Genomic DNA, 27,914 nt, shown 5'->3' on the forward strand with positions numbered 1-27,914 from the left:
TCACTAAGCTTCAGTCTCTTCACAGGTCCACTGAAGACCATAATCCCTTCCAGGTTTTCAGGAGTTTAGAGGAGGTGGCACTGAAATATGAAGGAAAGGGCTCTACAAATCTGAGGGTCATTCATAGGAGGCAAATTGTGGTGTTCTTCAGTAAGACTCCAGCTTTCAGCCCTGCCCAGCTTCCTGACTGAGATCATTCTTTGCAGCCTCTTGGGGCTGAAGTGTAATGGAAAAAAAGCAATGACCCTGGAGTCCAAAGGCTGGAGTTCAGTTTCGGGCTCTGTCACTTACTAGCTGTGAAATGGGGGATATCAATCCCTCTTGTGCAAAGTGGTTGTAAGGATTAAAAGAGATACCATATGGTAGAACTCTGTAAGGAGTGATGGTCTATCTGCTCTATCAAAAAGGGACCAGGGCTAACTACACTACAAATGAACCCAACTGCCACCACCATTTCCTATTTCAAAGCTGGGTAGGCTCCTCCCCTTGCTTCCCCTCTGTGCAGAGCAGCCCAGAAAGTTAGGATTTCACAAACCAGGTCTCCTCCATTTCATTATGTTGCTTTGCAAGTGAATGCCCAATGGGGGCCATCATTTCAAAGTCCTGGGTCAGCTGGGGGTGGGGGACAGTGGCTGCCTGCTAAGAGCAACTGAAAGGGCCTTTGAGGCCTGAGAAAGTCCCCTGCTCTCCCCTGTGATTTTCACCAAGGGACAAAATGCAGGAAGTGAATTAATCTCTTTCAAAAAGAGCAATGCTTGTGACAGAGTACGGTATCTCCGAAAAGGTTAGGATTCCATCATCCCTGAGATGATGAGTCGAATGCTTAATGCGGGCTGCTACTCAGAGCAGAGCAGCTGTGTCTGGGGGCTGAGGTGGTAGGGTGGGCATGGCAGGCCTTTCTGGGCTTATCCAGACTTTTGGAAGACCGTTCCCTTATGAACTAGGTCTCCTGCTTGGTAGGGCAGAGGTGGGTGATCCTAACTGGGGATGGCCCAGGGTAGTAGACAGAGAGGAGACCACACTAGAAGACCACAGCTGAACCCCAGCTCTTACACAACTTTCAGGTGGCAGAGTGGGGCATATAAATAAGCAGGAAAGATCTTGGTTCAAATGCAGGCTCTGCCATTTACTGGGTGAGGAGATGTGGATAAATGAGTGACTTAGCCTCTCTGAATCTCAAATGGTTCCCTCGTCGAAGATAGGGACTGGGCCTGTTTTTCCATCTGTTAAAAAATGGAGAGGATCCCACAAACCCTACTATATATGTCACAAAGGGGTACTGTCAAGAGACAACGAGACAAAATATGTAAAAAATACTTGGTATGGAATAGAGCACGGTTCAAACAGAAGAGCCTATGCGATACTTATTATCATTTTCCAATTAGTGTTTGCCCCATTTTAAAGACGTGACAGAGTAAACTTGGATGATATATGAAAGGTATATACAGAACTTGGAACATAGTAACTGTTCAAAATTACCTATGGATAGATAAATGAATTGTCTAAAACCCCCAAGCAAGGGCAGTGGTAGAAAAAGGAAGGGTTCCCTAGCCCAAGAGCTGAAGATTACCACAGGAGAAGAATGAATCAAAGGAGAAAAACGCAGCCTCTCCCATCCATCAGGGATTCAGGAGAGCCCAGCAGGCTGAAAACCAAACAGGTAACAGTTATTACCACTGAGTGGGCAAGGGGAGATGAGGCAGTCAAACCTTCACTTTTTGCTGTGAATGCTCCTTCACTGTTTGAAGTTTTGTTGTTTTTATAACAGTGAGTATACTATTACTCCTTTTTTTAAAAAATAAAACTTTCTTAGAAAAAAGAAAGATCCTATACTTTCTTCAAGAAGCCTTCCCAAAGATGCCCTTGTTGCCACCACAATCCCCTGTGCTAACATGTATTACACAGTCATCATACTGTCCATGTGTGTGACTACCCTAGTAGGCAGTGTGTCCCTCTAGAAATGAGGCCCTGTCTTCATCTCTTCACTCCAGGTGCCTGCCACAGCATCTGGTACACCAGAGGGCTCAAGGTCAGAACCATGCTACATTAATCTCTCACGAACACTTCTGACTGGTGTTGGAAGTTACCCATTCCATAATTGTACGCCTGTCTTTTTCAAAGAACTTAGGCTCTTGTGTACATGTGGGAAGGTATGGGTGCAGTTTCCCAGGCTTAGGGCTGAGGACATTTGTGGACACAGGCCCGAGGGCTGGGGGTCATGGATTCCAGTCATGGCTCTATCAGTATCTACCTGTGTGACCAGGATAAATCTGTCTGTCTCTGTGGGCCTTATTTTTCTCTGTAGTAAAACAAGGAAATTGAATGAAATTATTTCTGAAGTCCCTACCAGCTCTAAAATCTTACAATTCTAAATATGTGCAGCATCAAAATGAAAACTGAGAAGTAGATTTCTAGCAGACATGGCATTCTGCGAGGCCTTCAAAGAAAAGACAACTCCTTAGGCTTACTCATTGTAGGAGAGAGCGAAAGAGTCCCCGACAGGGATATAGGGGCAGTTTTGAGTTATTCTGGCTAACTAGCAGTTCCACTCAGGGGAGGGAGGTACCACTTGATTTTCCTTCCTCTTTCTTTATGACCAATCAATACAAAGCGGCCACTGAACTTCAATCGTGTATTGTTCCAACTGATTTCCGGATCCACTGCATGAACCGGCCCTCAGCTGCAGCTGGAGAGGGGCTGAAGGGTAGGGAGCCCTGTCCCACCTGCATCAGAGGCCTGGAAGCACTGAGCCATGCAGACCCAATCATGATCGCTATCTGGGCAACAGGGCCCTGGCTGGAGCCTCACAGAAGGCCCTGTTTACAGTAATAACAGCACCAGGCCCTGCTGTCTGAGCACAGGCAAGGTGCCTGGGGCTAGAATCCCCAGGCAGCCTCCATCTGTGCCTTATCTACCCAGCCAGCCAGGACTGGGAGGGGAAGGGCAGGGGAGCAAAGGCTGCTCTCAGACCCCAGCCTGAGCCAGTAGACTGCAAGGGGGGAGGCAGGGAGGGAGTCTTGGTGCTCTAACTCCATAGACACAAGGCCTCGCTGGCATCTTTTACATTTGCTACTTGAACTGAGCTCCCTTCTCCAAGGCCCAGCCCTGGACTCTTCCTCTAGGAAGATCTCCAGATGTTCTTACTCCCAGTGAGATGGCCCATCCAGCACTCTGTCATGCCTGGGAAACTCCAAAGGGAAGTGGGAGGAGAGGGACTGGCATGTGTGCAACACCTGCAACAAATGCAGGCATACTGCAGAATGTATCTGCGCTACATATTTCTCATCATAGAAAGTTTTAAAATTTCTGAATTTAAAGAATGATCTGCAGAGATCAATTAGTCCAAACCTTCTTTTTACACATACAGATATGGAGGTTCAGAAAGCATCCCCCTTGGAAAAGACTGACCCAGTTATGAGCCTGCCTCTGTCTCTTCCAGGCTGTCTGACTGGGGACAGGTCACACTAATCTCTCTGAACCTCAGTCATTTTACCCTATCAGTCTGCCAGACCTACCTAACAAGGGTGCTGAGATGGCCAAAGGAAATAATGTATATGAAAGCACTTACATTTTCCAAATGTTGGCTGCTATTACTACAATTGTTTTGTTTGTTCAAAGGCACACAGTGGAGGAGATGAATCACAATGAATATTTGCTGGATCAACTGAATAAAGTCCAATTGCTGGGTGACCATTCTTTGTCCTGTCTCTCTTAGAGAAACTTGGCACCCATTAAAGTGCATAGATTATTATTATCCTCAACTTTTTATTTTGAAACAATTTCGAATTTACAGAACAGTTGCAAAAACAGCACAAAAAACCCTTTGTATATCCTTCACTCTTAATCTGCTTACATTTTGCTTGATTTGCTTTCCCGCCCTTTTCTGTTTTTCCTGGACCATGTGAATTTCAGGCATTATCCCTCTTTACCCCCAAATACTTCAGCATGTATTTCCTAGTACAAGAACATTCTCTTATAGAACCACTAACCAATGATGATCAATTCAGAACATTTAACATTGATATACTATTTTTATCTAATATACAGCCCATATTCAAATTTCTTCAATTATCCCAATATCCTTTATAGCAATTTCCCCCCTGTGATCCAGATGCAAGCCAGGATCAATATCAGGATCAAACACTGCATGTGTCTTCAGTTTCATCTAGAATAGTTCCTCAGCCTTTCTTTGATTTTCATGACATTGACATATTTTGCAGAGTAAGGTTAGTTGTTTTTTTTTTTTTTGTAGAATCCCTTTCAATTTGGATAACAATTTTTGAGGTACCACTTCCTATTATCTATTCATTCCATAAACTCTTCCCGAGGACTGGTTATTACAGGACTCTGAGCAGAGGGTGCTTGAGGGTGCTTTATGAATTCTGTGGTATCCTTGCCTTTAAGGCATTTTCACTGGACAGCTACATGTCTGGCAAACAACTAAAATACAAGCAAGGACCCTGGAAGAAGGTGCCATGTGAATGTAGGACAAAGCAAGAGAGCTACAGGGATGACTTCCGGGAAGCAGAGTATACCAGAAAGGACAGACAGAAGCACAGATTTCCCAAGTGATCTCCTGGGATCCTCTATGGCAACATCTCTGCTCTCCCAGGCAGTGTGTGCCAAGGCTGGGACTGCATAAAACATGAAAATCCAACAACAATATAAGGCCATAAAGGGGAGGAGGTAGCCCAGGGCTCCTTCCTCTGGGTACCTGTGCCCAGGGCTGTATACATGTCTCAGAGTCAGCAGCTGCCTGGGTGACAAGGGAAGGCTGCTGAGGTGTGGGAAAGGGCCATAGGCGCCACCTACTGGCCCCACAGCAGGACTCTAGGTCGCTGCAGAGGGTAGCTGGGTAGCTGGCTAGTTGCCAGGAAGTCTGTCTCCCTACAACAGTGAGACACAGAAGTGGCTCAAAATTCTCATAACAGGGTTGGCACTTGAGCCACCACTGCCAAGCTCCAGAATCCTACAAGATTTTCAGTACAGAATAGACTGTGGAAAACCAACCATAAAACCTGGAGGAGTCAGGGCAAAGGTGTGGTCTTGACCCGTTCAACAAAAACTTAAGTAACATCTTCTCCAAGCCAGCCTCTGTGCTGGGCACTGAAGGCACGAAGATGAATCAAACGTGAATCTTGGCCACAAGGAGCTCTTAGTCTGAGCTGGGGGAGGAGAAATGTAACAAGAAGGTACACAAGTGAGTGCTTTAAATATCACAGATGCTCTGAGAGATGTCTGTACAGGGTCAGTGAGCACAACAGCATGTTTGGCTCTTCATGTCTTGCAAAGCTCTTGAATGATGGAGTTCAAAGAGCTCATGTTTCTTGAGCTGCCTACTATGCACCAGGCTCTTGACATTTATGATCTCGTTTGATCCTGTGAATTACTGAGGAGGCCCAAGTCTTACACTCTGAGGGTAACTTAAGATTGCATGGCCAGTAAGTGGCAGCTTGAGACTGGCAGCCCAAGCTCTCTCTATGGAACTACACTGCCTTCCAGGGCACATATCCCATCTTCTTCCCTTCCGTCCCACATTTAGCATGGGTCAGCACACTATAGCGTCTGATGGGACTAACCAGCTGACAGAAAATGACAAAGAAGGAAAAGTCTTGAGTGGAAAGGAGTTTATCTGAGGGACAGAGATACTCTCTGATTAGTTCTGTTTCCTAGAACCTTCTCCCTTAGAAGAGACTCTTTCGGTCTCAGGATGAGAAAGGCCCAACCCTATCCCTTCCTCTTCATAGTAGTCTCCACACTACCACCACCACTTTCATATTTACACAGCAATACGATGCCTTAAAGTGTCCTTACCTAAGATTAAACGAGTTCAGCAAACAAATCCAATCAAAAGGTTACAGAATACAGGAAGTCCTGGTTCTCAGAAGGCTGGGCTGATCACAAGGTTAACAGAATCTACGAGTGTAATGTAGCTGCCAAGAAAGCTGATGCAAGCTCAGGTCATATTAAAAGAAGCATAGGCCGGGCGTGGTGGCTCACGCCTGTAATCCTAGCACTCTGGGAGGCCGAGGCAGGCGGATTGCTTGAGCTCAGGAGTTCGAAACCAGCCTGAGCAAGAGCGAGATCCCGTCTCTACTAAAAAAAGAAAGAAATTAATCGGACAACTAAAAATATATAGAAAAAAATTAGCCGGGCATGGTGGCGCATGCCTGTAGTCCCAGCTACTCAGGAGGCTGAGGCAGAAGGATTGCTTGAGCCCAGGAGTTTGAGGTTGCTGTGAGCTAGGCTGATGCCACGGCACTCACTCTAGCCCGGGCAAAAGAGTGAGACTCTGTCTCAAAAAAAAAAAGAAAAAAAAAAAGAAGCATAAAACCTTTAACAAAGGGGATGACTGCCCTGCTCCTCACAATAACGGTCATACCACACTGGAATTCAGAAAAGCACCAAAACTTTGTGGCTATTTCATTAGAAAATGACCAGGATGAGAAGGAAACTTGAAACCAGTTTAGGGAACCAAGGCTTATGTAGCTGGAGCTCTGTCTCCTAATATTTAAAGGTCTGGAATAGGAAAAGGAAGCTGTGTAGTCTGAGGACAGAGCTAGAACCAAATGGGTGAGGTTACAAAGGGAACTAACACATAATGACAACCTACCATGTGCCAAGTGCTATGCCCGGTGCTTTCACACATATTACTTCAGAATTTGTTACAACATAAAATTGTTTTCTACTAATTACAAATTGCCTCTGATTATATTATTACTCTAACTGCTCAGAAAGTCTTTCCACAAAGCTCCTTGTACCTAAATACTACCTATCACCAGATCCAAACTAAAGGCCATTTTGTCCATGAATCCCTACGTTTTCACATGTACTAATCACAATTCTCTTACTAGCCTGCAAGTTCCTTGAAAGGCAGGTCATCATGATACATCTTTATTCTCCTCCTCAATGCCTAATGGGGCATATTGCTCATAATGGGCCTTAAGCATGAATAAATGCCAAAGAAGATACACAAATGGCCAATAAGTACATAAAAAAATACTCAACATCATTAGTCATCAGGGAAAAGCAAATCAAAACCACAATGACATACCATTTCACACATGCTAGGATGGCTATTATAAAAAACATAGATGATAATAAGTGTTGGTGAGCATGCAGAGAAACTGGAACCTTCACACATTGCTTATGAGAATGTAAAACGGTATGGCCACTTTGGACAACAGTTTGGCAATTCCACAAAATGTTAAACGTAGAGTTGCTGTTAATATTCAGCAATTCCACTCCTAGGTATATACCCAAGAGACATGAAAATATACATCCACATAAAAATCTATACACAAATCTTCATAGCAACATTATTAACAGCTAAAAAGTGGAAACACAAGTTTCCATCAACTGACAAATGAATAAATAAAATATAATATACCTATATATGGAATATTGGTTGTCATTATGTGTTAGTTCCCTTTGTAACCTCACCCATTTGGTTCTAGCTCTGTCCTCAGACTACACAGCTTCCTTTTCCTATTCCAGACCTTTAAATATTAGGAGACAGAGCTCCAGCTACATAAGCCTTGGTTCCCTAAACTGGTTTCAAGTTTCCTTCTCATCCTGGTCATTTTCTAATGAAATAGCCACAAAGTTTTGGTGCTTTTCTGAATTCCAGTTTGGCAATTCCACAAAATGTTAAACGTAGAGTTGCTGTTAATATCCAGCAATTCCACTCCTAGGTATATACCCAAGAGACATGAAAATATACATCCACATAAAAATCTATACACAAATCTTCATAGCAACATTATTAACAGCTAAAAAGTGGAAACACAAGTTTCCATCAACTGACAAATGAATAAATAAAATATAATATACCTATATATGGAATATTATTCAGCCATAAAAAGAAATGAAGTGCTGATAACATGCTATGGCATAGGTAAACCTTGAAAACATGCTAAGTGAAAGAATCCGGACACAAAAGACCACATATTGTATGACTCCACTCATATGAAATGTCTAGAATAGGCAAATCCACAGACAGAAAGTAGATTAGTGGTTGTCAAGGTCTCGGGAGAGGGGAAAACAGGGAATGACTCTTAATGGGACTGGGATGTTTTTATTGGGGGGGGGTGATGAAAATGTTCTGGAATTAGATAGTCATACTGTTGCACAATCTTATAAATGTTCTAAAATCGACCGAATTGTATACTTTAGAAGGGTGAATTTTATGGTATGTGAATTATATCTCAAAAGAAAAAGAGACAAAAAATGAATGAATGCATACTTATTCAATTGGAAGCTGCCTATCCTTTAGGAGGCAGAGTGCCTCATACCTAAGGTACCCAATGAGGGCTGGATGCTGAGCTGGATGGATGCTGACCGTCAGAGAAGCTGAAGTGGGGACCTGAATACTGGAGAAGAAATGAGGCTGGAGACAAAAGTGCCGGGGACCCTGTCTGACCCATGTAGGGGCTGTGACTGAGCCCCAGATCTGCTCTGGGAAGGATCCTGCCCTGCCTGGTGGACTCTGAGCCCCTGGGAATTCCAGGAACCTCCCCCAATTGTTTGTGCTTTACATCCTGCTCCTGCTCACTGTCCATCTGCAAAGGCTGGTCAAACACACAGACATCCCAGGAGGCCTGGGTGCTATCCCCCAAAACAAAAGGGCATTGAGATGGAAGCCTTGGCCGAGCCTCAGAGAGGATTCTTATGCAGCCTTCCTGGGCCTCCCATCCACATGAATGGAGGATCCTGGAGACCAGTGAGCCTGCCCAGCTGCTGACTAGGGCTGTGATCTCCTGCTGGGTAGCCTTTGGAGAATAAACAGGGCTTCAATCAACCAATCAATCACAGGCCAGACTCTGTACTGTGTGCCTTCTGAGTGCCAGCCAGTCTCCTGTGACTTGCTATGGTGGAGGCAGGAAGAGGTGCCACCCACCTTGCTGGGACAGGGCTCACAGCCTAGGTGAGGAGAAATAAACATAAAGCAACTGGAAAGAAAAGCAAGGAGGTGAATCACTAAACATGACACTGCATGGCTCAGATTTTAAGTCCTATAGGAATTCTGGTAAGAAAGATCAACAGGGGCTAGCATATGCAGTGAGATTCAGTGAGAAAAGCACAACTGTAGACTTCTGTGGGCCTTGGTTTAAACCATAGCTCTACCACTTATCAGCTGTGAGGCCTCAAGGAAGCACTAGATCTGCTTGAGCCTCCAATTTTCTAGTCTGAAAAATGGACACAACACAATCTGTTCTGCAACACTGTGGCAAGGAATAAAGGTAATACACATACTGTATCTAGTACTCTGCCTCACATAGAGTAGACAGTTAATAAATAACAGCTATTAGCCAAGTGCAGTGGTGCAGGCCTATAGTCAGTCCCAACTACTTGGGAGGCTGAGGTAGGAGGATCACTTGAGCCAGGAGTGCCAAGGCTGCAGTGTGTTATGATTGTCCCTGTAAACAGCCACTGCACTACAGCCTGGGCAACACAGTAAGACCCTGTCTCTAAAAAAAATAAAAATTAAAAACAAAAAATAAAGTGAGCTTTCTGGAAGAAGAAGCACTTGAGTGGGCAAAGAAGCATGAACAGGGTCTAGACAGACAGCAGGACAGGAGTGGGTTGGAAGCACTGGCAAGGCTCACACAGAGGAATGAGTAAAGTGTATATCTGGGACACTGAGAAACCAAGTCTGACCAGAATGGGGTGCTTCCTGGGAGAGAAAGAAGGCCAGGCTTAGCTGGTGGGAGTGGGGGGTGGGGATAAGTTGATGAGAAGCTGGTGAGAGGCAGAGTTGAGAGGAGGACAGATAAGGAGTCTGGATTTGACAGTTTATTTTTACCAATCTTGTGGATTCCCAATAAGCCAGGCAGAAATGGTTCTCCCTTTAGCTAGAAAATGTCTCCCTGGGTCTGCAAGAGTACTAAGAGGAAACTGGGACCCAGGCAAGCCTCTCTTCTGCTTTGGGCCTCACAGCTTCCTCATCTATAAAATGAAGTGGCAGGCCACTTCCCAAGTGGGCAACTTTGGGCAAATTATTTAAGCAACCTGAACTTCCGTTTTATCATCTGTGAAATGGGACTATATTACTTGCAGAGTTTATTGTGAGAATTTAGTGATTAATGCCTCATGTAATGCCTAACACAAAAAAGGCATTCAATATGCATCAGCTATTATTAATATTAGTAACAATATCATTATTGTTATTAAGGGATTATTTCATAATTTTATTAAAGTATTATAATATTTCATATATGTTATACAGTCAGGCACCACATGACGTTTCAGTCAACAACAGACTATATATATGATGGTGGTCTCATAAGATTATAACAGAACTGCCCTATATAGGTGTCCATTTTTCATCTTTTATACCATATTTTTTTTTTTTTTTTTTTGAGACAGAGTCTGGCTCTGTTGCCCTGGCTAGAGTGCCGTGGCGTCAGCCTAGCTCACAGCAACCTCAAACTCCTGGGCTCAAGTGATCCTCCTGCCTCAGCCTTCCAAGTAGCTGGGACTACAGGCATGCGCCACCATGCCCGGCTAATTTTTTCTACGTATATTTTTAGTTGTCCAGATAATTTCTTTCTATTTTTAGTAGAGACGGGGTCTCGCTCTTGCTCAGGCTGGTCTCCAACTCCTGACCTTGAGCGATCCACCCGCCTCAGCCTCCCAGAGTGCTAGGATTACAGGGTGAGCCACCGCGCCCGGCCTTTTATACCATATTTTACTATACCTTTTCTATGTTTAGATACACAAATACTTGCTGGTGTGTTACAACTGCCTACAGTATGCAGTACGGTAATCTGCTGTACAGCTCTGTAGCCTAGGAGCAATAGGCTATGCCACATAGCCTGGGTGTGGAGTAGGCTGTACCGTCTAGGTTTGTGTAAGTACACTCTATGAGGTTCGCACAATGACATGAATTTCTCAGAATATATCTCCATTAAGTGATGCACGACTGTATATAGAAATAATGTATCCAAAATAATTATATATATAAGAAATTATGTTAATAAAGTAACATGCTATAAATGTCAAATAAATTCTGAATAAATGTGGGTTCTAAAAAAAGGTGGTAAACTAAGCATGATAGGTTGTGAGTTTTTTAGCCCACCTTAATATTAATTTACCTTATGTTCATTAGTCTGGAAGTCTCTGAATGAAATGCTCACACTAAGAGCTTAAGAAAAATGTAGGGAGTAAAAATTGAGTATCTAGAAAATTCTGCCCATTACCTTTATTTTGCTAATTAGGGGAGAAAACCTTGTATAATTAACATACTCAATAACAACACCAACTATGTACTGAGCACTTCCTATGTGCCAGGCATATTACTAAGTGGCTTTACGAGCATTTTCTCATTTAATCCTCACAGCAATGGTGTGAGGTAGATCAATTATCATCCCCACTTTGCAGATGAAGATTCTAAGGTTAGAGAGGTTAGGCAATTTTTCCAATGTCACAGAGCTAACAAATGGCACAGCTGAGATTCAAACTTTGTTTTGTCAGACTCCAAAGTACTTACCACTGATTACTGCCACTGACATGAAACCCACTCGGATATGCATCCATTGACAGAATCACAAGGAGAGGACCATTTATTGCCTTAGGACTTAGGGCCTAGAACCCTTGCTCGGAAGAGAGGAGACTGAAGGAGGCAGGCAGGATGTAGAAGGGCCTCAAAATTCAGAATAGAGATTTGCTGGGAAGGTTTTTCAAACAGGACAGGGACAGAACAGGAACTGTGAGGCAAGCACCTTGAGTACATATTGTCAGCCCAGTAACACACTGGCTTGGCTGTTTTCAATAGTCTTGGATTTCTCTCTGTGCCTCAGTTTCTTGGAAAATTCCTTGGGGAAAATCCAACTGGCTCCAGCCATGCCAACAGGATTTGCATTCTAGCCGTGATTGAACTGGGATTTCAGAGGAGAAGCAGCACTTGGGCCACAGAAATGGCGGTAAGGAGACAAAGCCTGATAGCTGGTACTGCTGTTGAGCACTGGCGGATTGCACTTTGTGGCCTACACTGCCTCAAGGGACAGAACCATGCCCAAGAAGCCGCCTGGCACAAACACGCAGGTAGGTGCTCAGATTAGTTCCTGATGATCCTCAGACATTGGAAAGGTTGCTCATCACATGGATCTCCTCCCAATCCCAGTTCGGCAGTCACTGCTGTTCGAATAAAGACACAGCTCCTTCACGTGGCCTCTGATGCCCTGCAAGGTTTGCTATTTTAGGATTCTGGCACCTTCCGCTAGTTGCAGTCTTATCAGCCTTTTTCAGTCCTTCACACTGGCCATGCTTCTTCCTCCCACACGATTTTAGTATACCAAAGTTCCTTTTGCCAGGAGAGCTCTTCCCACCCTTCTTCACCTAGGTAACTCTCCCTTTTCCTTCACTTCAGAGTTCAAGCTTCCTTTGAGGAGCTTTCCCTGACCAGGGGGAATCTTGCTGTTACGGGCTCTCATGATTCTCTGTAGCGTTCCTTTGTAGCATTGGTCATAGTTGCAAGTTCACATCTGTAGGATTAATGTCTAATTAGGTTTTAAGCTCCATGAGTCAAGGCCTGTACATATATTTGGCTGACCACTGATCCACCTAGCACCGTAAAACATATAGTAGGTGCTATTTGTTGAATGAATAAATGATTGCACTATTTCATTTTTACTTTATTTTTTTCAAAAGTAAGTCAGTCCTCTGTTTATAGGTTATTATAACTGTAATAACTATCCAAGTTTGTTCAACTCTTTACCATTTACAAAACACTTTCAACAATATTGAATAAGTATTTGCTAATTTTTACATGCACGGTGATGAACAACAACACAGCAATGGTCTGCTGCCTTCCAAAACTCGCAATATCGTGACAGAGAGAAAGGAAATAGATAACCCACAGAGGGTAACAAGTGCTCTCACAGACGAAGTACAGGGTACTACGGGAACCCACAGGTATCAGAGGATCAGGGAAGGCTTCCTGGAAAATGTGACAGTGATAACCCAAAGGATGAGTCATTTTCCAAACGACAAGGGTTCATCTGCTTGGAACTCTCACAAGATCCTAGAAGGGTGGTCAGACAGGTATTAGCAAAGATATTTCACAGCAGAGACCACTGAGGAAGTTAAGAGACTAGCCCAAGGCCACATAGCCAAGAAACAGGAGGGCCAAGAGCAGAGGCTCAGTCCCAGCACCCCCGCTCGCTCCAAGCCCTCTGCAGTAGACCCTGGCTGTTGTCTGCTCATGGCCACCTGTCTGACTCTGCTGGCCTTCAGCTGCTTCCACAACTCATCTACCCATGAAGTTCAAGAAAAGCTGCTAATCTAATCTTCCCCAATTACTTTCCATCACCAGGGAGCAAGCAATCAGAGGCTCAGCAGGTCGGGTACCTCAGAAAAGAAGCCACATCCGGAACCACTGTGTAGAACGCACTGGAGCAAGACTGGGGTTTCAGTGTGTGATCTGTACTCTTCCAGAAGGACTCAGCATTCTCTGCAGAGCTTAATGCTGAGATTTAAAAGTTCACAATGGGAAGATTTGGAATAAGATTTGGAAACTAAGACTAAGGAAAGTAGGTTCCATGACTTATTAATGGTCACACAGCCAGTTTGTAACTTTGTCAAAAGTGGAAACCAGTTCTTCTAATTCTAAAACTCTTGTATTTTCTTCGTAACATTACATTGCCTTCCAACATCCAAGCATTCAAAAAAATCTGTGTGGGTTATACCCTAGCATTCAAAAAACTGTGTGGGGATCTTAAAAAGCTCTCACTATAAGCTTCAAATTACAAGAGTGATGCCCTTGAGGCCTTGACCTTTGGGTCTAGGATAAAACTTTTGTTTCAATCTACTTACTGCAAGCCACAAGGACATTTACATACTTACTGATTAAGAGAGCTGATGTTTTGGTTGCTCTGATGCCATCATTAATATCTTCCCAACCAGCCAAAATGATATAACAATCGATAAACAGACAGCTTCTCCAAGGCCGCGAGACAGCCAAATGTATTTACCAGCCGGGGTTTTTGTTAATTAGATAAAATCCCTGGATCAATGTGCAGAACATTTACCTGTGCTATAGCTAAGCACATTCTGGACACCTCAATCCTGGCACATGAACAGCAAGTGCCTCAAGCCCCAAGCTGGGGCATCCAGGGACACAAACCAAACCAAGCCATCAATGCAAAGGTAGAATAAATGTGTTTACCTCTCAAAAAAGCCCAACCCTTTCTTCTTTCCTGAACTGTAAACCAAATCAGTTTTTTTCCAAAGCCATCTAGTAAATCAGTTTGGGCTGGTATGAAGTCTTTTATTTTCTAAAACCATCAAACCAGAAATCAAAACAGGACATGAAAAGAATCTCCTAACTGATAATAGAGATATTCTGAGAGGCAGCATGGTATGTACAGTGGAAAGTCAGAAAGACCCACACATTCAACTGCCTAGATGACATCTCCACTTGAGTATCTCAATGGCATGTTAAATTCAGCACGTTTAACAGTGAATTCATAATTTTCCCCCACTCAGTGTTCCTCTGGGATCCTCATCTCAGTGAATGGCGATAGCATCTACACAGACAATCAAGCCAGAAAACTGAAATTCATTAACACCTTCTTCTCTCTAATTAACCATATCCAATCCTATTCATTCATTAAATATTCATTTATTGAGTACTTACCGTGTAGCAGGCACTGTACCAGGCATTAATAATGTCCTAACCATAACCAAGTCCTATCTGGCTTACTTCCTCCTGCTCTGCTACTGACATCTTAGTCCATGTCACATCTTCTCTCATCTGGACTATGCCCACTGCTTTTCAACCAGTCTTCCTGCATCCACCATAGCTCACTACCAATCTGTTCTACACCAAGCAACCAGAATGATTTTTAAAATTACAGATCTATATCACATCACCATGTCTGTTAGTCTTTCCCTCTCTCACATACACATACTGGCTTTTTTAAAACTCCTCAATGGTTGCCCACTCCTCTTAGGACAAAAATTAAAATTGTTAATATGGGCCTACAGACCCAGTGCAGTATGGTCCTTGTTTAACTCTCCAACTTCATTTCACACTACTTCCCCTTGCTCTCCAGGGGCCAGCCATATTGGCCTTCTTTCAAGTCCTTGATTTCTCCACATCTGTAATTGACTCAGGGCCTTCCACCTGCTGTTGCCTCTAACTAAACTTTCTTCCACTTTTCTCTTCAAACTTCAGAGTTTGCTTCAATCTCACTTACTCAGAGGCTTTCCCTTACTGACACATATCCCCACCTCCAACCCACTCACATGCAAGGGTAGATTCCTGAGTGTCTTGTACTTCACCTTTTAAAAAAGTTTTACTGGGCCAGGCGTGGTGGCTCACGCCTGTAATCCTAGCACTCTGGGAGGCCAAGGCAGGAGGATTGCTTGAGCTCAGGAGTTCGAGACTAGCCTGAGCAACAGTGAGACCCCATCTCTACTACAAAGAGAAAGAAATTAGTCAAACAACTAAAAAAAAATAGAAAAAATTAGCCAGGCACAGTGGTGCGTGCCTGTAGTCCCCACTACCCGGGAGGCTGAGGCAGAAGGACTGCTTGACCCCAGGAGTCTGAGGTTGCTGTGAGCTAGGCTGACGCCACGGCACTCTAGCCCGGGCAAGAGAGTCAGACTCTGTATCCAAAAAAAAAAAGTTTTATTGAGATATAATTCACATACCATAAATTCCATCCATTTAAAAGTGTACAATTCACGTGTTTTTAGTATTAATATATTCTGAATTGTGCAACCATGACTACAATCTAACTCCAGGAATATTTTCATCACCCAGAAAAGAAACCCTGAACCCATTGGCAGTCACTCCCCAAGCCCCTGTTCTGCTCCTCCTTCCTTGGCAATCACTAATCTATAATACTTTCTGTTTCTATGGATTTTTCTATTCTGGATATTTCACATAAATGGGATCATATAATACATGGCTGCTATAGCCAGAACGTTTGAAACTCAATACCTAATGTGACCGTGTTTGGAGGTGGGGCCTTTGGGAGGTTATTAGGTCACAAGGTAGAGCTTGCATAAATGGCACCAGTGCCCTTATAAGAGAGATCACAGAAAGCTCCCTCATACCTTCCACCACATGAGGACATAGTGAGAAGATGGCCATCAGTGAACCAGAAAGTAGGCCCTCACTAGATACCAAATCTGCCAGAGCTTTGATCAAGGACGTCCCAGCCTCTAGAACAGAGAGAAATACATTTCTGTTGTTTACAAGCCACCCAATGTATTGTTACAGCAGCCAAAGGAACTAAGACAGTGGCCTTTTGTGACTGGCTTCTCTCACTTAGTTTAACATTTTCAAGGTTCATCCATGTTGTACCATATGTCAGTGCTTCCTTCCTTTGCACTGACATATGGTTCTATCATATTTTTATTTATCCATTCATCAGTTAATGGACTTTGAGGTTGTTTCTGAGAAAAGAAAAATTGGCTCAAATAGGTCTGAGTTATGTGAGATATGCAAAATTTATCAGGCCCAGAAAGAAATGAGTATGGGACTTCAGTCACCCCACTAGTTGTGTTCCAGAGCAATTGTTTAAAGCCATTTCCTCCTTTCTTTTCTTCCCCATAGTTTCCTGACTAGCTGCCTCACCCATTATCTTCACGTTCCTGCAATCTGTGACACAAAGAACAATGTATAGCCCATCAATAGCTTATGTTACTTCACTGTAAATTCTTGGTGCACAAATTAGGCACTACCTTCTTTTTCCCTTTAAAAACCCACATGTAACTGCTGCTAAAAGGAGCACACACTAAGGGCAGCTTGAATCTATGCTCCTGGATTGCAGTCCTCAAACTTGGCCCAAATAAACTCTCTACTTATACTAATTTAGCCTCGATTTCTTTCTTTAGGTGAACATTTCCACTTTTTGGCTAGTATGAATAATGCTGCTATGAATACTCACGTACAAACACATTAATGTACATGTTTTCACTTCTCTGGGGTATATACCTAGAGTGGACTTGCTGGGTCATAAGGTAACTCTATGTTTGAGGAACTGCCAATCTGTTTTCCAAAGTGGCTACACCATTTTACATCCCCAACAGCAATGTATGATGGTTCCAATTTCTCCGCAGTTTCTCCACATCCTTGCCAACACTTGCTCTTATTAGTCTTTTTTATTACAGCCACCCTAACAGGTGTGAAGTAGTATCTCATTGTGGTTTTGGTGTGCAATTCCCTAATTTATTGGATGTCTAATGTCTATTCAGATCCTTAGTCCATTTTTAATTAGGTTATCTTTGTATTGTTGAGTTGTAAGAGTTCTTTAAATATTCTGGACATGAGTCCATTATCAAATATATGATTTGCAAAATATTCTCCCATCCTGTGAGAGTCTTTTCGCTTTCTTGATAGTGTCCTAGAAGCACAAAAGTTTTTAATTTTGATGAAGTCCAATTTATTTTTTTCTTTGGTTGTTTGTGCTTCTGGTGCCATATCTAAGAAGGCTTTGCCTAACCCAAGGTGGCAAAGATTTACTCCTATGTTTTCTCCTAATAGTTTTACAGTTTTAGCTGTTATATTTAGGTCCATGAGCCATTTTGGAGTCATTTTTATGTGTGGTGTCAGGTAAGAGTCCAATTGCAGTTTTTTGCATTTCCAGTTGTCCCAGCACCATTTGTTGAAAAGACAAGTTTTACTTCACTTTTGAAGTACATAATTATAATTGCATAATTAGCCATCTGGCTCCCAGTTAGACTGTAAGTAAGTACCACGAGGGCAGGGACTGTGCCAATTTTGTTCACTACTGTATCTCCAGCACTCAGCCTGATGCCTAGCTCCTAGTAAATACTCATAAATACTGGCTGAATGAATTATTTTATTATTAGTAATAATAACTCTACAACTCTATGGGTTATAGGTATTATCATCTTCATGTTACTTATAAGTTTGGCAATTTGTCCCTTGTTTCGCTGGTTCTCAATTTTTGACTCATGTTCCCCTTGATCACCAAGGGGAACATGAGCTCCTCCAGGGCAGGAACTGCTTTTTCTTCCCCCTTCTGTTCCCACTTTCCCTCCCCCAAATTTAGTTCAGGACTAGGCACTGAGCACAGGCAGGACAGATGGGCAACTGAGGGACAGTCAGTTAATCACTGCCCTCCATGACCAGGTCCCTCTACCTATCTCCAGTCCCTACTGGCCTCACACTGTGACCCAGCAACACCAAACATCATATAATTTCCCTCTCCCCTCACCCCCGCCTCAAGGCTGTTCCTTGCCTTTCTGCTACCACTCCTGTCGTCCCTTGTGCCTGGAATGTCTTCCCCTTCTATTTGCTAAATAATACTGATACTTTAAGACTCTGATCAGGTGTCATTTCCTCCAGGAGGCTTTCTCTGATCCCCCAGGCTGGTTAGGGGCATCTTCTAGGCTCCTGCAGCCCCGGTACTCTCCTGTCTTACAGCACTGATCACACCATCGCCACAGGCTACCCCCAACTCTGTCATCATGAGCAGAAATCATGCCTGGTCAGGTGTTCCCTGTACCAAGCAGAGGACTCAGTATTCTGGCAGTGCTCAGTAAATGCTTGCCAAATGACCAAATGAATTCTGGAGAGAAAGGGCAGGCAGTCTGAGATCCAAGATTGATACCACCAGGCTTCCCTCATTAGAGACTGTTTGGGCTAATGAATGACTGAGTTAAGCACTCAGCAGGGGCCCAGCTCCCTGTTGGGAGGAGGGAAATGGGTAGGGGTGTTGTCTTTCACCAAGTTTGTTCGGAAGGAAATGTGATCTCCACTGGGAGAACAGGAGGCCTCACTTTTCCCAGTCCTGATAACTCCTCCCATGTCTCAGCCTGAGCCTGGACAGATGTGCCTTCAGTCTGCCTGTGCCCTAGGTTTCAGGTGAGCAGTTTCTGAGTCCAGACACCAGGCTCCGGTTTGGGCTGAGCCCAGGAGCAGGGCCACCTGTTCACACTGCTGAGAGGTAGGATAGAGGCCAAGCTTCCACTTCTGAAGAAGAGTCAGAGCTAGATGAACTTACAAGGTAAGTGCCTCAGGGGAAAAGGGAGGAAATGGTTGCCACACAGGGAAGCAGGAAAGAGAGACTAGGAGACCTGGCCTCCACCTTACATAGTCAAGGGAAGCATGGAGGTCAGACTCTGGACTGCTCACTTCAGCTATACTGAGAAGTCAGTAAAAAGCAAAGAAAGAAAAAGTCACTAAAAAGTTCCGGTTGTGCTGGGACACTGGGTAAGAGACAGTGGAGAAATGGACCTTATCCCTGCCCTTGGGGAGGCACACAATCCAGTGGGTTAAGGTGAAGTCTAGCCCACAAACTTCTTAATAGAAAGAACAGAGTGTGACGAGTGGCAGATCCTGCCCTGCACCTTTAGCCAGGCAGCCCACACCACACACGCTGAGCCAGCTCCACGTAATGCAGGTCAACAGCGCCCACGTAGGAGGGCCGCTATCCAGAGCTGTTGGCTTGACGGCCTTACACTCTGTGAGGATTCATCATCTCTTCCTAATTCAGTCAGCGTGTGAACCTCACTGATTTTTCTGTTTGTGGAATGACTGCCGCCTCAGTCTTGACATTCAGCCCTGCTTCTCCAACCTGACCTCAAACTTCTCTTCCACAAGGAGTCCCCTCCTGCTATAGGCTACCATGGCCCCACCCAGATGACACTCATACCCTCCCAGACCACCAGGGAGGTATGGGGCAGAAGCAAGGGTAGGGGACAAAGGAAGAGGAGATCGCACCCAGCCGGGAGGAATCAAGGAAGGCTTCATAAGGGAGGCAGCACTTGAGCTGAGCCTTGAAGGCTGGTGGGATTTAAGCAGAGGGCGATGAGCACAGAATACAGAGGGTGGTCTGTGTGGAAGGGACACATCCAGGGCCCAGAGACTGCAGGCTCCACAGTGTCCACAAAGAGGAGGATGAAGCACCTCCCCCTGAGCAGAAGAGCCTCAGGCTACTGTCCTTTACTATCCAGAGTTCTCCCAAGGCCCCGGGGCTGGGGACAGGAATTAGGGAGATCAAGGAAGAGACACGCACAGCACAGAGCCCCAGAGAAGTGAAGGGGGAAAGAAAGGTAGAGGACAATATTACGCAGCATGTCTGAGTTTTGTTCTAAATACTGGTATAATTGACCATACCACTTGCATACATGGTATAAGTCAGTCATGCCCCACATAATGATGTTTTGGTCAATGACAGACTACATTTATGACAATGGTCCCATAAGATTATAATGAAGCTGAAAAATTCCTATCACCTAGTGATGTTGTAGCCATCTTAATATTATAGTGTAATGCATTACCTTTTCTGTGTTTAGATATGTCTAGATACACAAATACTTACCATTGTGTTACAGATGCCTACAGTATTCAATATGGTTGCATGGTGTACAGGTTTGTAGCCTAAGAACAACAGGCTATACCTTATAGCCTAGCTGTGCAGTAAGCCATACCATCTAGGTTTGTGTAAGTACACTCTATAATGTTCACAGAATGACAAAATTGCCTAACTATACATGTCTCAGAACATGTGATTGTCATTAAATGACACATGACCATATGTGTAAATTTAAAAAAAAAAATTGAGAATGGGATTGTATCCTGCTATAGGCAGGTCTGCTGGGCAGAGCTAAGGGCCAGGACACAAAGAGGAAGAAATAAACAGCATGAAGCACCTGTGCAGAGTCTAGAGCACAGAGGGGCTGAATAAGGACCTGCTGTAGGAATTCGAGAAAGTTTCCTTTGAGCAAGAATGGTCAGGCTCTCCTCAACCCCACCCTCCCCCCAGGCCTGGCTCTGTTAGCAGGAAGAACTATAATTGGTGGGTTACATGTCCGTTTCCTTGGGCTCAGAGCCTGGGTCCCTCCCACCCCCATCTGCAGTGCCCAGCAGAGGTCCACTCATTCTTTCATAAGCAAGAACTGCTTTGGGTGAGAGGAAGGGAAGGATGTCCTCGTTCAGGCCGTCATCCCTTTGAATCTATGTTACCGAAACAACCTCTTAACAGATCCGCCTTCACCCCTCTGAAACACAGCCCTAACTAGGTCATTCCCCTGCTCAAAAATGTCCCACATCTCCCCACTGTTTATAGGACGGATATGAGTTTCAAACTCCTCACCCTGGGCAAGGCAGGCCTTGCACATTCCAGCCTCTCTCAAATCACCTTCCCTCTTTCCCCACACCCTGCACAAATCCCACCTTGGCAACATCAACATGTTCTCCAGACCCAGCAGCCAGCCACCATCTGCCTCCTGCCTTTGCTCAGCCTGCTCCCTGGCTCTGCGGTTCTGTATGAGATTGGCACTGAGGGTGGCGTCCGTGCCTTGTTCACCTAATTCTGATGGAGTCATCCTGACCAAGGGAGGTGGGACAAGAGAAGGCAGGACAAAAGCAGGCTAGAGCCTGGGGTACTCATGAAAGGCCCCCACAGACGCCATCCACACAGGCAAGAATGAATGTTCAGAACAATTGTCTGAATCACATATATGCCATAAGCTCAATCACTTTCTGTATTCTTTGGGCAGGTGCTTAATTGCTCTTAGAAAAACATGTATATGAAAAAGCTAAAATAATCAACACTTGGGGCTCAATGGGATAGGGTAAAGTCAGCCTTCCCTGGGGGATGGATAGGTGGATTCACAGCATCGTTGGCTTTGCAAACGCACTGCCAGCACTGGGTTAGCAGGGGAAAGCAGCAGCCTGGCAGCCCTTGGCAGTTAACAACAGGTGATTCCAGTGTCAGCAAGGGCCAGTTTCCACCCCCTTACTCCCTTGTACTGCAGCAGAATGAAGCAGGGCTCATCTGTTTCTGGGGGAATGAAGATGCCACACGCAGCCTGCAGTTATGAATGGCTCTTATAACAACAAGATGACATCTGTGCTTGGTTTTTAAGATGCATCATTGCATGTTTATTAAACTATTGCTCCATTATATTTATTTGGCTACAAAACAACTCCCAGCCCATACTTCCAAAAGTGGTTTATTAAAAACTAAGCCTTGAACATTAATACTCAAGAGCACCCTTGAGAATCAATAATAATGCTGCAGATAAAATGAAAGGGAATCAAAGCAGTAAGTCTTGGTGGGGCTGCGGCTGTCTTTCAACACTTTTTTGTATGTTCAGGCAGCTAGAGTGGGGAAGAGCACCAACGGTCTGTGGCACTGGGTGCAAGGATAGCCACCCCAACACCTGACTTCCCGTGTAAAATGCAGATGTGACGGCAGGGATGGGGGGTGTCCTGTGGCCACCTAGCTCTATACAAAGGGCCAAAAGAGGCCAAGGTTAGGCCCAGTGGGGTCCAGTAGTTTCACCAAGAATAAAACCTCTTCCCCTAACCAACAGTCCCATAACTGATGCCCTGTGCTACCCCAATCTGAACATCTATCCTGGACACAGACCCTGCCCTGGTCCTGGTACCAGGCTGAGCTCTGAGTTGAGTCCTGCCCTTGCCCAAAAACGTGCCTCAGATCCAACCTGCCAGTGGTCACAGGGGACTAGCTGAGCCTGTGAGCCTGGGAAAATGCAGTCTGTTCCTGGGCAGGAGCCAAGGATGGTCACCCCAGCCCTGTGGGCAGGGCTTTTTAGCCCCAAAGACCTGGCAGAATGGTCTCTTCCAGCTCCCTCCCAAGTCCCCAAGCCCCTCCATGGATGCCCACCTACAACCCATCCAGGCAGCAAGCAATAACATGTGACCACTTTCACAGAGAAACAAGAAAGAATTTAAAGATTCAGAGAAGAACTCACAGGATATGGAGGGGACTCCAAACCATCCCTATGAAGAACAAAATATCTGAAGGATTCAGGGATGTTTGGGGGCTGACTTCCTACCTAAAATATCTAAGGTTGACCTGGGCTGAGGGAGCCAGGTGACTCTGTGACTACAGGGAAGTCACAGGGGACAGTTCTCAGCTTAGGGCAAGAATTTCATCCAAGGCAGAGTCATCACACAAGGAAGGGACTCACCCTGCTCAGCCCCTCCTGTGGGGGAGAGCAAGGCCTGGAGTTTGACACTCACCTGTGGACTTCCTGCACATTGTTGGCACGAGCAGCTTCCATCAGGGCTGCATCTGAAGAGAGAGGGGACACTGGTCAGATCCTTGGCCAGGACCTACCCCTCATGGCTGCTTGGAGGGCCCAGTTAGACAGTGGAAGTGGAAGCATTTAAGAAACATGGGCTTTAACATGTGAACTGATGCCACGACTGAAAGCTAATCATCCCCTCCCCACACGGTGTCCAGTGTTATCCATCTGACGTCCATATTTTTCTATTACAGAGCCCAAACTCTTAACTCCTCTCATCATTCAGGGGATGCAGGTAAAGTGCTAGCACCACATCTTGCCTATCTATGGTAAGCACTCAATGCGCTCTTCCTAACCTATAGGCTCTGTATGATATAGTATGTTTTATGTTACTATCATTGTTGTATTAACCATTCTCTGACCTTGTCCACTTTCTCCCCCGTCTCCATTTCTTCAGTCCAGTTCTGAGATACGATGGGGAGGAGCAGGCAAGGGTGTGGGCCCCTCTTACAATGGAGAGAGCCTCCACTAGGCGTTGAGATCCAACCCACTCTGCCATCTACTTACCACATAGCTGTGGCAGCCCCATTTCCCTCTCAACCACAGCCTTCCTGACAGTAAAGCAGAGACAATAATCCTTGCCCTGCCAGCCTCACAAGGATGCCGAGGAGATGAAACGATGGTTGAAAAATCTGCGAACTCCCCAGTGCCAAGCCCAGTGAAGGGAGACCCAAAGCAGAGGGTTCAGATCCCTTAGGAATCACCAGGCCTTGCAGAAAAGCAATGCCAAGCCTGCTCTGGCCTGGGTAGCCTGCAGGCTGTTGGCACCACCTTGTGGCCAGAGAGGAAAAACTGCCTGACTTGGAAAACTCAAAAGTCAACAGCAGAGGCACAATTTTTTCAAACAGCCCAATACCAAGTGCCAGTGGAGCCCTCTTGCCCAGCCTGGTTCTGAGCTACACTGTTGGGCACAGGACAGACTCATACCCAGCCCTGCCTCAGGAACCTCTCAGTCCAGCCAAGAGACTCACCCATGAGAGAATGCATTTGAGTAGGCTGGAAAGAGCAGGATCTGGAGGCAGGCAGACCTGGGTTCTAGTCTCAACTCTGCCACTTACTTGCTGTATGACCTAGCCAGCTCACCTAATCTCCTGAGCTTCAGTTTCCTTATCTGAGCAAAAAATATAAGAGATCCATCTTACATGCATATGAAAACCAGTTCTATGGTTCACACACTGGTGCCTCCACTCCACCTCCTGGCCTATACTCCAGGGCCAGGTCTTTCCTGCTTACCCTACTCAATTGTTCTCCAAGCATGCTCAGACAGCCACCAGCTGGAAGGGGATCAAATTCCTCAGAGATGGCTGTATCCATTCAACCCTCACAGAAAAAAAATAGCTTCCGCAAGGTTACAGAGTGAGGAATGAGCAGAAATCAGAACGTCCTGGCTCCTAAAGCATTCAGTTTCTAATACACTGCACTGAGGGCCTCAGCTCAGAACTCTTAAGTCAGGGAACAGAGCAGCCGACAAGTCAGAAGGGTTGGAAGTGATCGCGGGTTTGGTCATTATCTATTTTAGTAAAGAGACCCTCGTCTCCTTGCTGGAGTTCACATGCCACAAAGTCCAGTCTGGAGCCCCCAGGAACCTCTTAAGCAAGACCTTGGACACCTCTCCCCAGTTCATCCAAACACACTTGCCTCAGAACATTCCCTGCTCATGAACTTCCATGGCTCTCTACTGCCTACAGAAGAAATTCCAACTCTCCTGCCTGGCATCCAGGCCCCACTCCATCTGTTCTCCCCTCATTCCAAAGACACCATCTTGCAACCAAGTTGGCCACTCTGTTAGTTCTTGCACATTCCATGGTGACCTGCAACTGTTATCTTTGTTCTCTGAAGCCTTTGAATGGAATACAATCCAATTTAAGACACATTTACTGAGTACGTAGTAAGTTCCAGACACCGTGGTAGACAAATCATGTTTAGGTATTAGGGAAAGTTGCTAAAAAAGTTGCTGAAAAAAAAGATAAGATGCATTCCTTTCTCTCATGGGGCTCACAATGTCACTCTCCATCTCCTTCCTCATCCTTCAGAACTCAAGTTCGAATTCCACATCCTCCAGTGGCCTCGATCCTCCAGGAGGGCTTTCCTGACCCTACTGACCCTCTGATCCCCCAAGAACACAGAGTCAGCACCACTCACCAGCCCTAGATGCCAACTGCCTGCACTGCTCCCTTGACTGATTTTGTGTTAAGTTAGGACTTCTCACATACCTAGCCCCAAACTAGGCATACAGAGGGTATCCAAAAAAATGCTGAAAGTTACAGAATCATGGCATGCCTAAGCTAGAAGATCCCTTAGAGTCTACTTCAACACCCTCATTTTGTAGATGAGGAAACTGAGGAAGCAAGAGTCCAAATTGTAATGGGAGTTAGACACAGAGCCAAAACAAGATCCCCAATGTCATCACTCCCAGTCCAAAGCCCTTTCTTTAGAGCTGGGCACATCCTGCTAAATAAACAAATGAAAGAAAGTCAAGACAGTCCCCACTTTTGCCCCAAAGTCTCAGAGCTTGGGATGCATAAAATCTATGGACAATGTGCCTCAGTCTTCCCCCTTGAGGACCAACTAAGAAACCCGAGTGGCTGGGCTCACACAGGTCACACGTATGGCTGGCTCTCTGCCCACTCTCCCTGCCCCTACTCAGCTCCATGCACCCAGCTGAGATGCCAGTCTTGATCAGCCATCCCCCCCAGTTGCTCTTGGGTCTCCAGGGATCCAGCTTCCTTCTCCTGCAAACTACCCCATTTGGTAAGATCACCTCCTGGCAAGTGAAACCAGACAGAGCAAAACCCTGGGAGACTGATGGACAGACCCAAGCCACTGAACTACAAGAGAGACCAAATTAACAGTACTGGGAGAATACTGAGAAATCATCCTTCACTATATAAGTAAGGAAACTGAGGCCAGAGAGGAGTCTCTCTGGGTCAATCTGGCACTGGAATCAAGTCTTGTCCTTTCTCAGGCCACCTTAAGGTAGCAACTCATCTAAACCATCTACTGGTTGCTCTTAAAACACCCCATGGTTTCCTGGAGACCTCTTGAAAAAGGGATTGGACCAGGCAGAATATTAGAACATAAAGGTATCATGCTGTAATATTAGATGTTTAGTCCAATGCCCCCATTGTACAGACAGACAAAGTGATGTCCAAAGAGGGGAGGCTGACCTATGATAAGAGGTTATACAACTCCGAGGCGGTGAGCTATCCAGTGCAACACCTTGCCCCTGGAACCAGGTGATGTCTGATTCCCTCCAAGACTGAGGCTCTAAAGGTCTAAATCTATAAGCATCTCCCACCCTCCAAAGATGCAAAGTCGGGACACTCCTCCCGCCTCTCCCTGCCTCGAACCCAGACTGTTCCGATAATCACCCTTGTTGGATGGACTCTTGCTGTAGCAATGAACCACCAGCGCTGTGGCCAGGGCCCACATGCCCAGTCCGGCCTTGTTGGGGACCCCATTCCAGCTGTCCTGTCCCGGGAGTGTTTCTTCGGGGGCAGGAAAGCGTCCCCACGTGGCAGCCGTGAAGCACTGGGACTCGGTGCGTCCTCCCCGGCACCCCCCGGTGGCTGCCCCTTGTCCGTGGACCAAAGCCAGTGATGTTCCAGGGCGCTCCCCGGCGGCTGCCCTCAGCCACTGCGGCTCCCCGCAACCCCCGGTGATCACTCTCTGGCCAGAAGCACCTCCATGGCTCCGGAGCGATTGGGACGTGAGCAACCGGAGGAGGAGCCGCGGCGCCAGCACTTTTCTTCTCAACACCAGGGACCCCAGCATCATGACAGCTGCTTGGATAACCCCCTGGTGCCGGCCCCTGTGCTGGCCACGTCCAACATGGCTGCCGCGGCGCGTTCGAAGGCGCCGCGAACGCAGTGGTATTGCGTACTACCTCACGGGAGTGGTAGTCCACGGCCCTAGATCTTTCCGCGGCTGAGGAACGAGTAAACTACACTTCCCAGAAGGCTGTGGGATTGCGTCACAATGATGGCCAACTTAGAGGAGTCCGCGGCATGTTGGGAAATGGAGTTTGGGTGGAGGGGCGTGGCAAAAAGGAAAATGCCAAGGTGGGGCGTGGCAATTAGAGTTTAAGATTCGAAACCCAGACCTTTTTCCTAGTTTAGTTAAAATACACGACGCAATTTCTGACTAGTGTAAATTAAACATGGATCTTCAGCAGAAGCCTATTATGAAACGTATGCTTATTTCTTTTAGCCTATTTCTCTTTTCAGCCCGGATGGCTTTTCAGAAAGATGTCTAGGGTAACCAGTGCAGAACATAAGGGACCATGCTGTAATATTAGATATTTAGTCCGATTTTCCCACTGTACAGATAGGATTACCTTTTATTTTCCTACATAGACTTCATTTCGGTTGAAGAGTTGACCCCGGTCTTGCTTTCCCTCTTGTGTTATTTTCAGAGGGCTTTCACCTGAGCTATCTCATTTGCTTCTCATGGCAGCTCCAAGCAGGAAGTTGGACCAAAACTATTACTATTATTCCAGTCTACAGCGGAGGGAATTTAGGCTTAAAGATGAAATGATTAGCCAACAAGTCACTTGGACTAAAGCTTAGCCAACAAATCACCTGGACTAAAGGGCAGGTCTTTATGCTTTCCATTTACACCTGCACCCTCATCCTACCCCCTATTTTCCAAACTGAACCCACAGGTAGGCAAAGACAGAAGAAGCTCTTCTTGTGCCAATACTGGCTCTTGCAAGTCCTTTGGGTCTGCTCAAACTTCACATTATCAGAGCCTTCTCTGACCATTCTAATTCATATAGCAATCCAACTCACCCCATATTTCTTAGCCTGCCTAATTTTTCATCACAGCACTTATCACCACCTGACATACTAAATATTTGTTTATTGTATTTCTCC

At 45.5% G+C, this 27,914-nt stretch overlaps 1 protein-coding gene across 1 annotated transcript in view; it reads right to left on the reverse strand.

The window, feature by feature from the left end:
• The window catches only part of CLPB (ClpB homolog, mitochondrial AAA ATPase chaperonin), a 144,062-nt gene extending 117,040 nt beyond the window's left edge, over positions 1–27,022 (reverse strand). Inside the window, exons 1-2 of the mRNA XM_012645724.1 lie at positions 26,412–27,022; positions 22,976–23,027 (exon numbers count right to left, since the gene is read on the reverse strand). Of these exons, the coding sequence (XP_012501178.1) occupies positions 22,976–23,027; positions 26,412–26,817 (458 nt within the window). The 5' untranslated portion in view covers positions 26,818–27,022. The remainder of the gene's footprint in view (positions 1–22,975; positions 23,028–26,411) is intronic.
• Between the last annotated feature and the right edge of the window lie 892 nt (positions 27,023–27,914).

Source organism: Propithecus coquereli, unplaced genomic scaffold (assembly GCF_000956105.1).
Source record: "Propithecus coquereli isolate 6110/MARCELLA unplaced genomic scaffold, Pcoq_1.0 Scaffold235, whole genome shotgun sequence".
Lineage (NCBI taxonomy): Eukaryota > Metazoa > Chordata > Mammalia > Primates > Indriidae > Propithecus > Propithecus coquereli.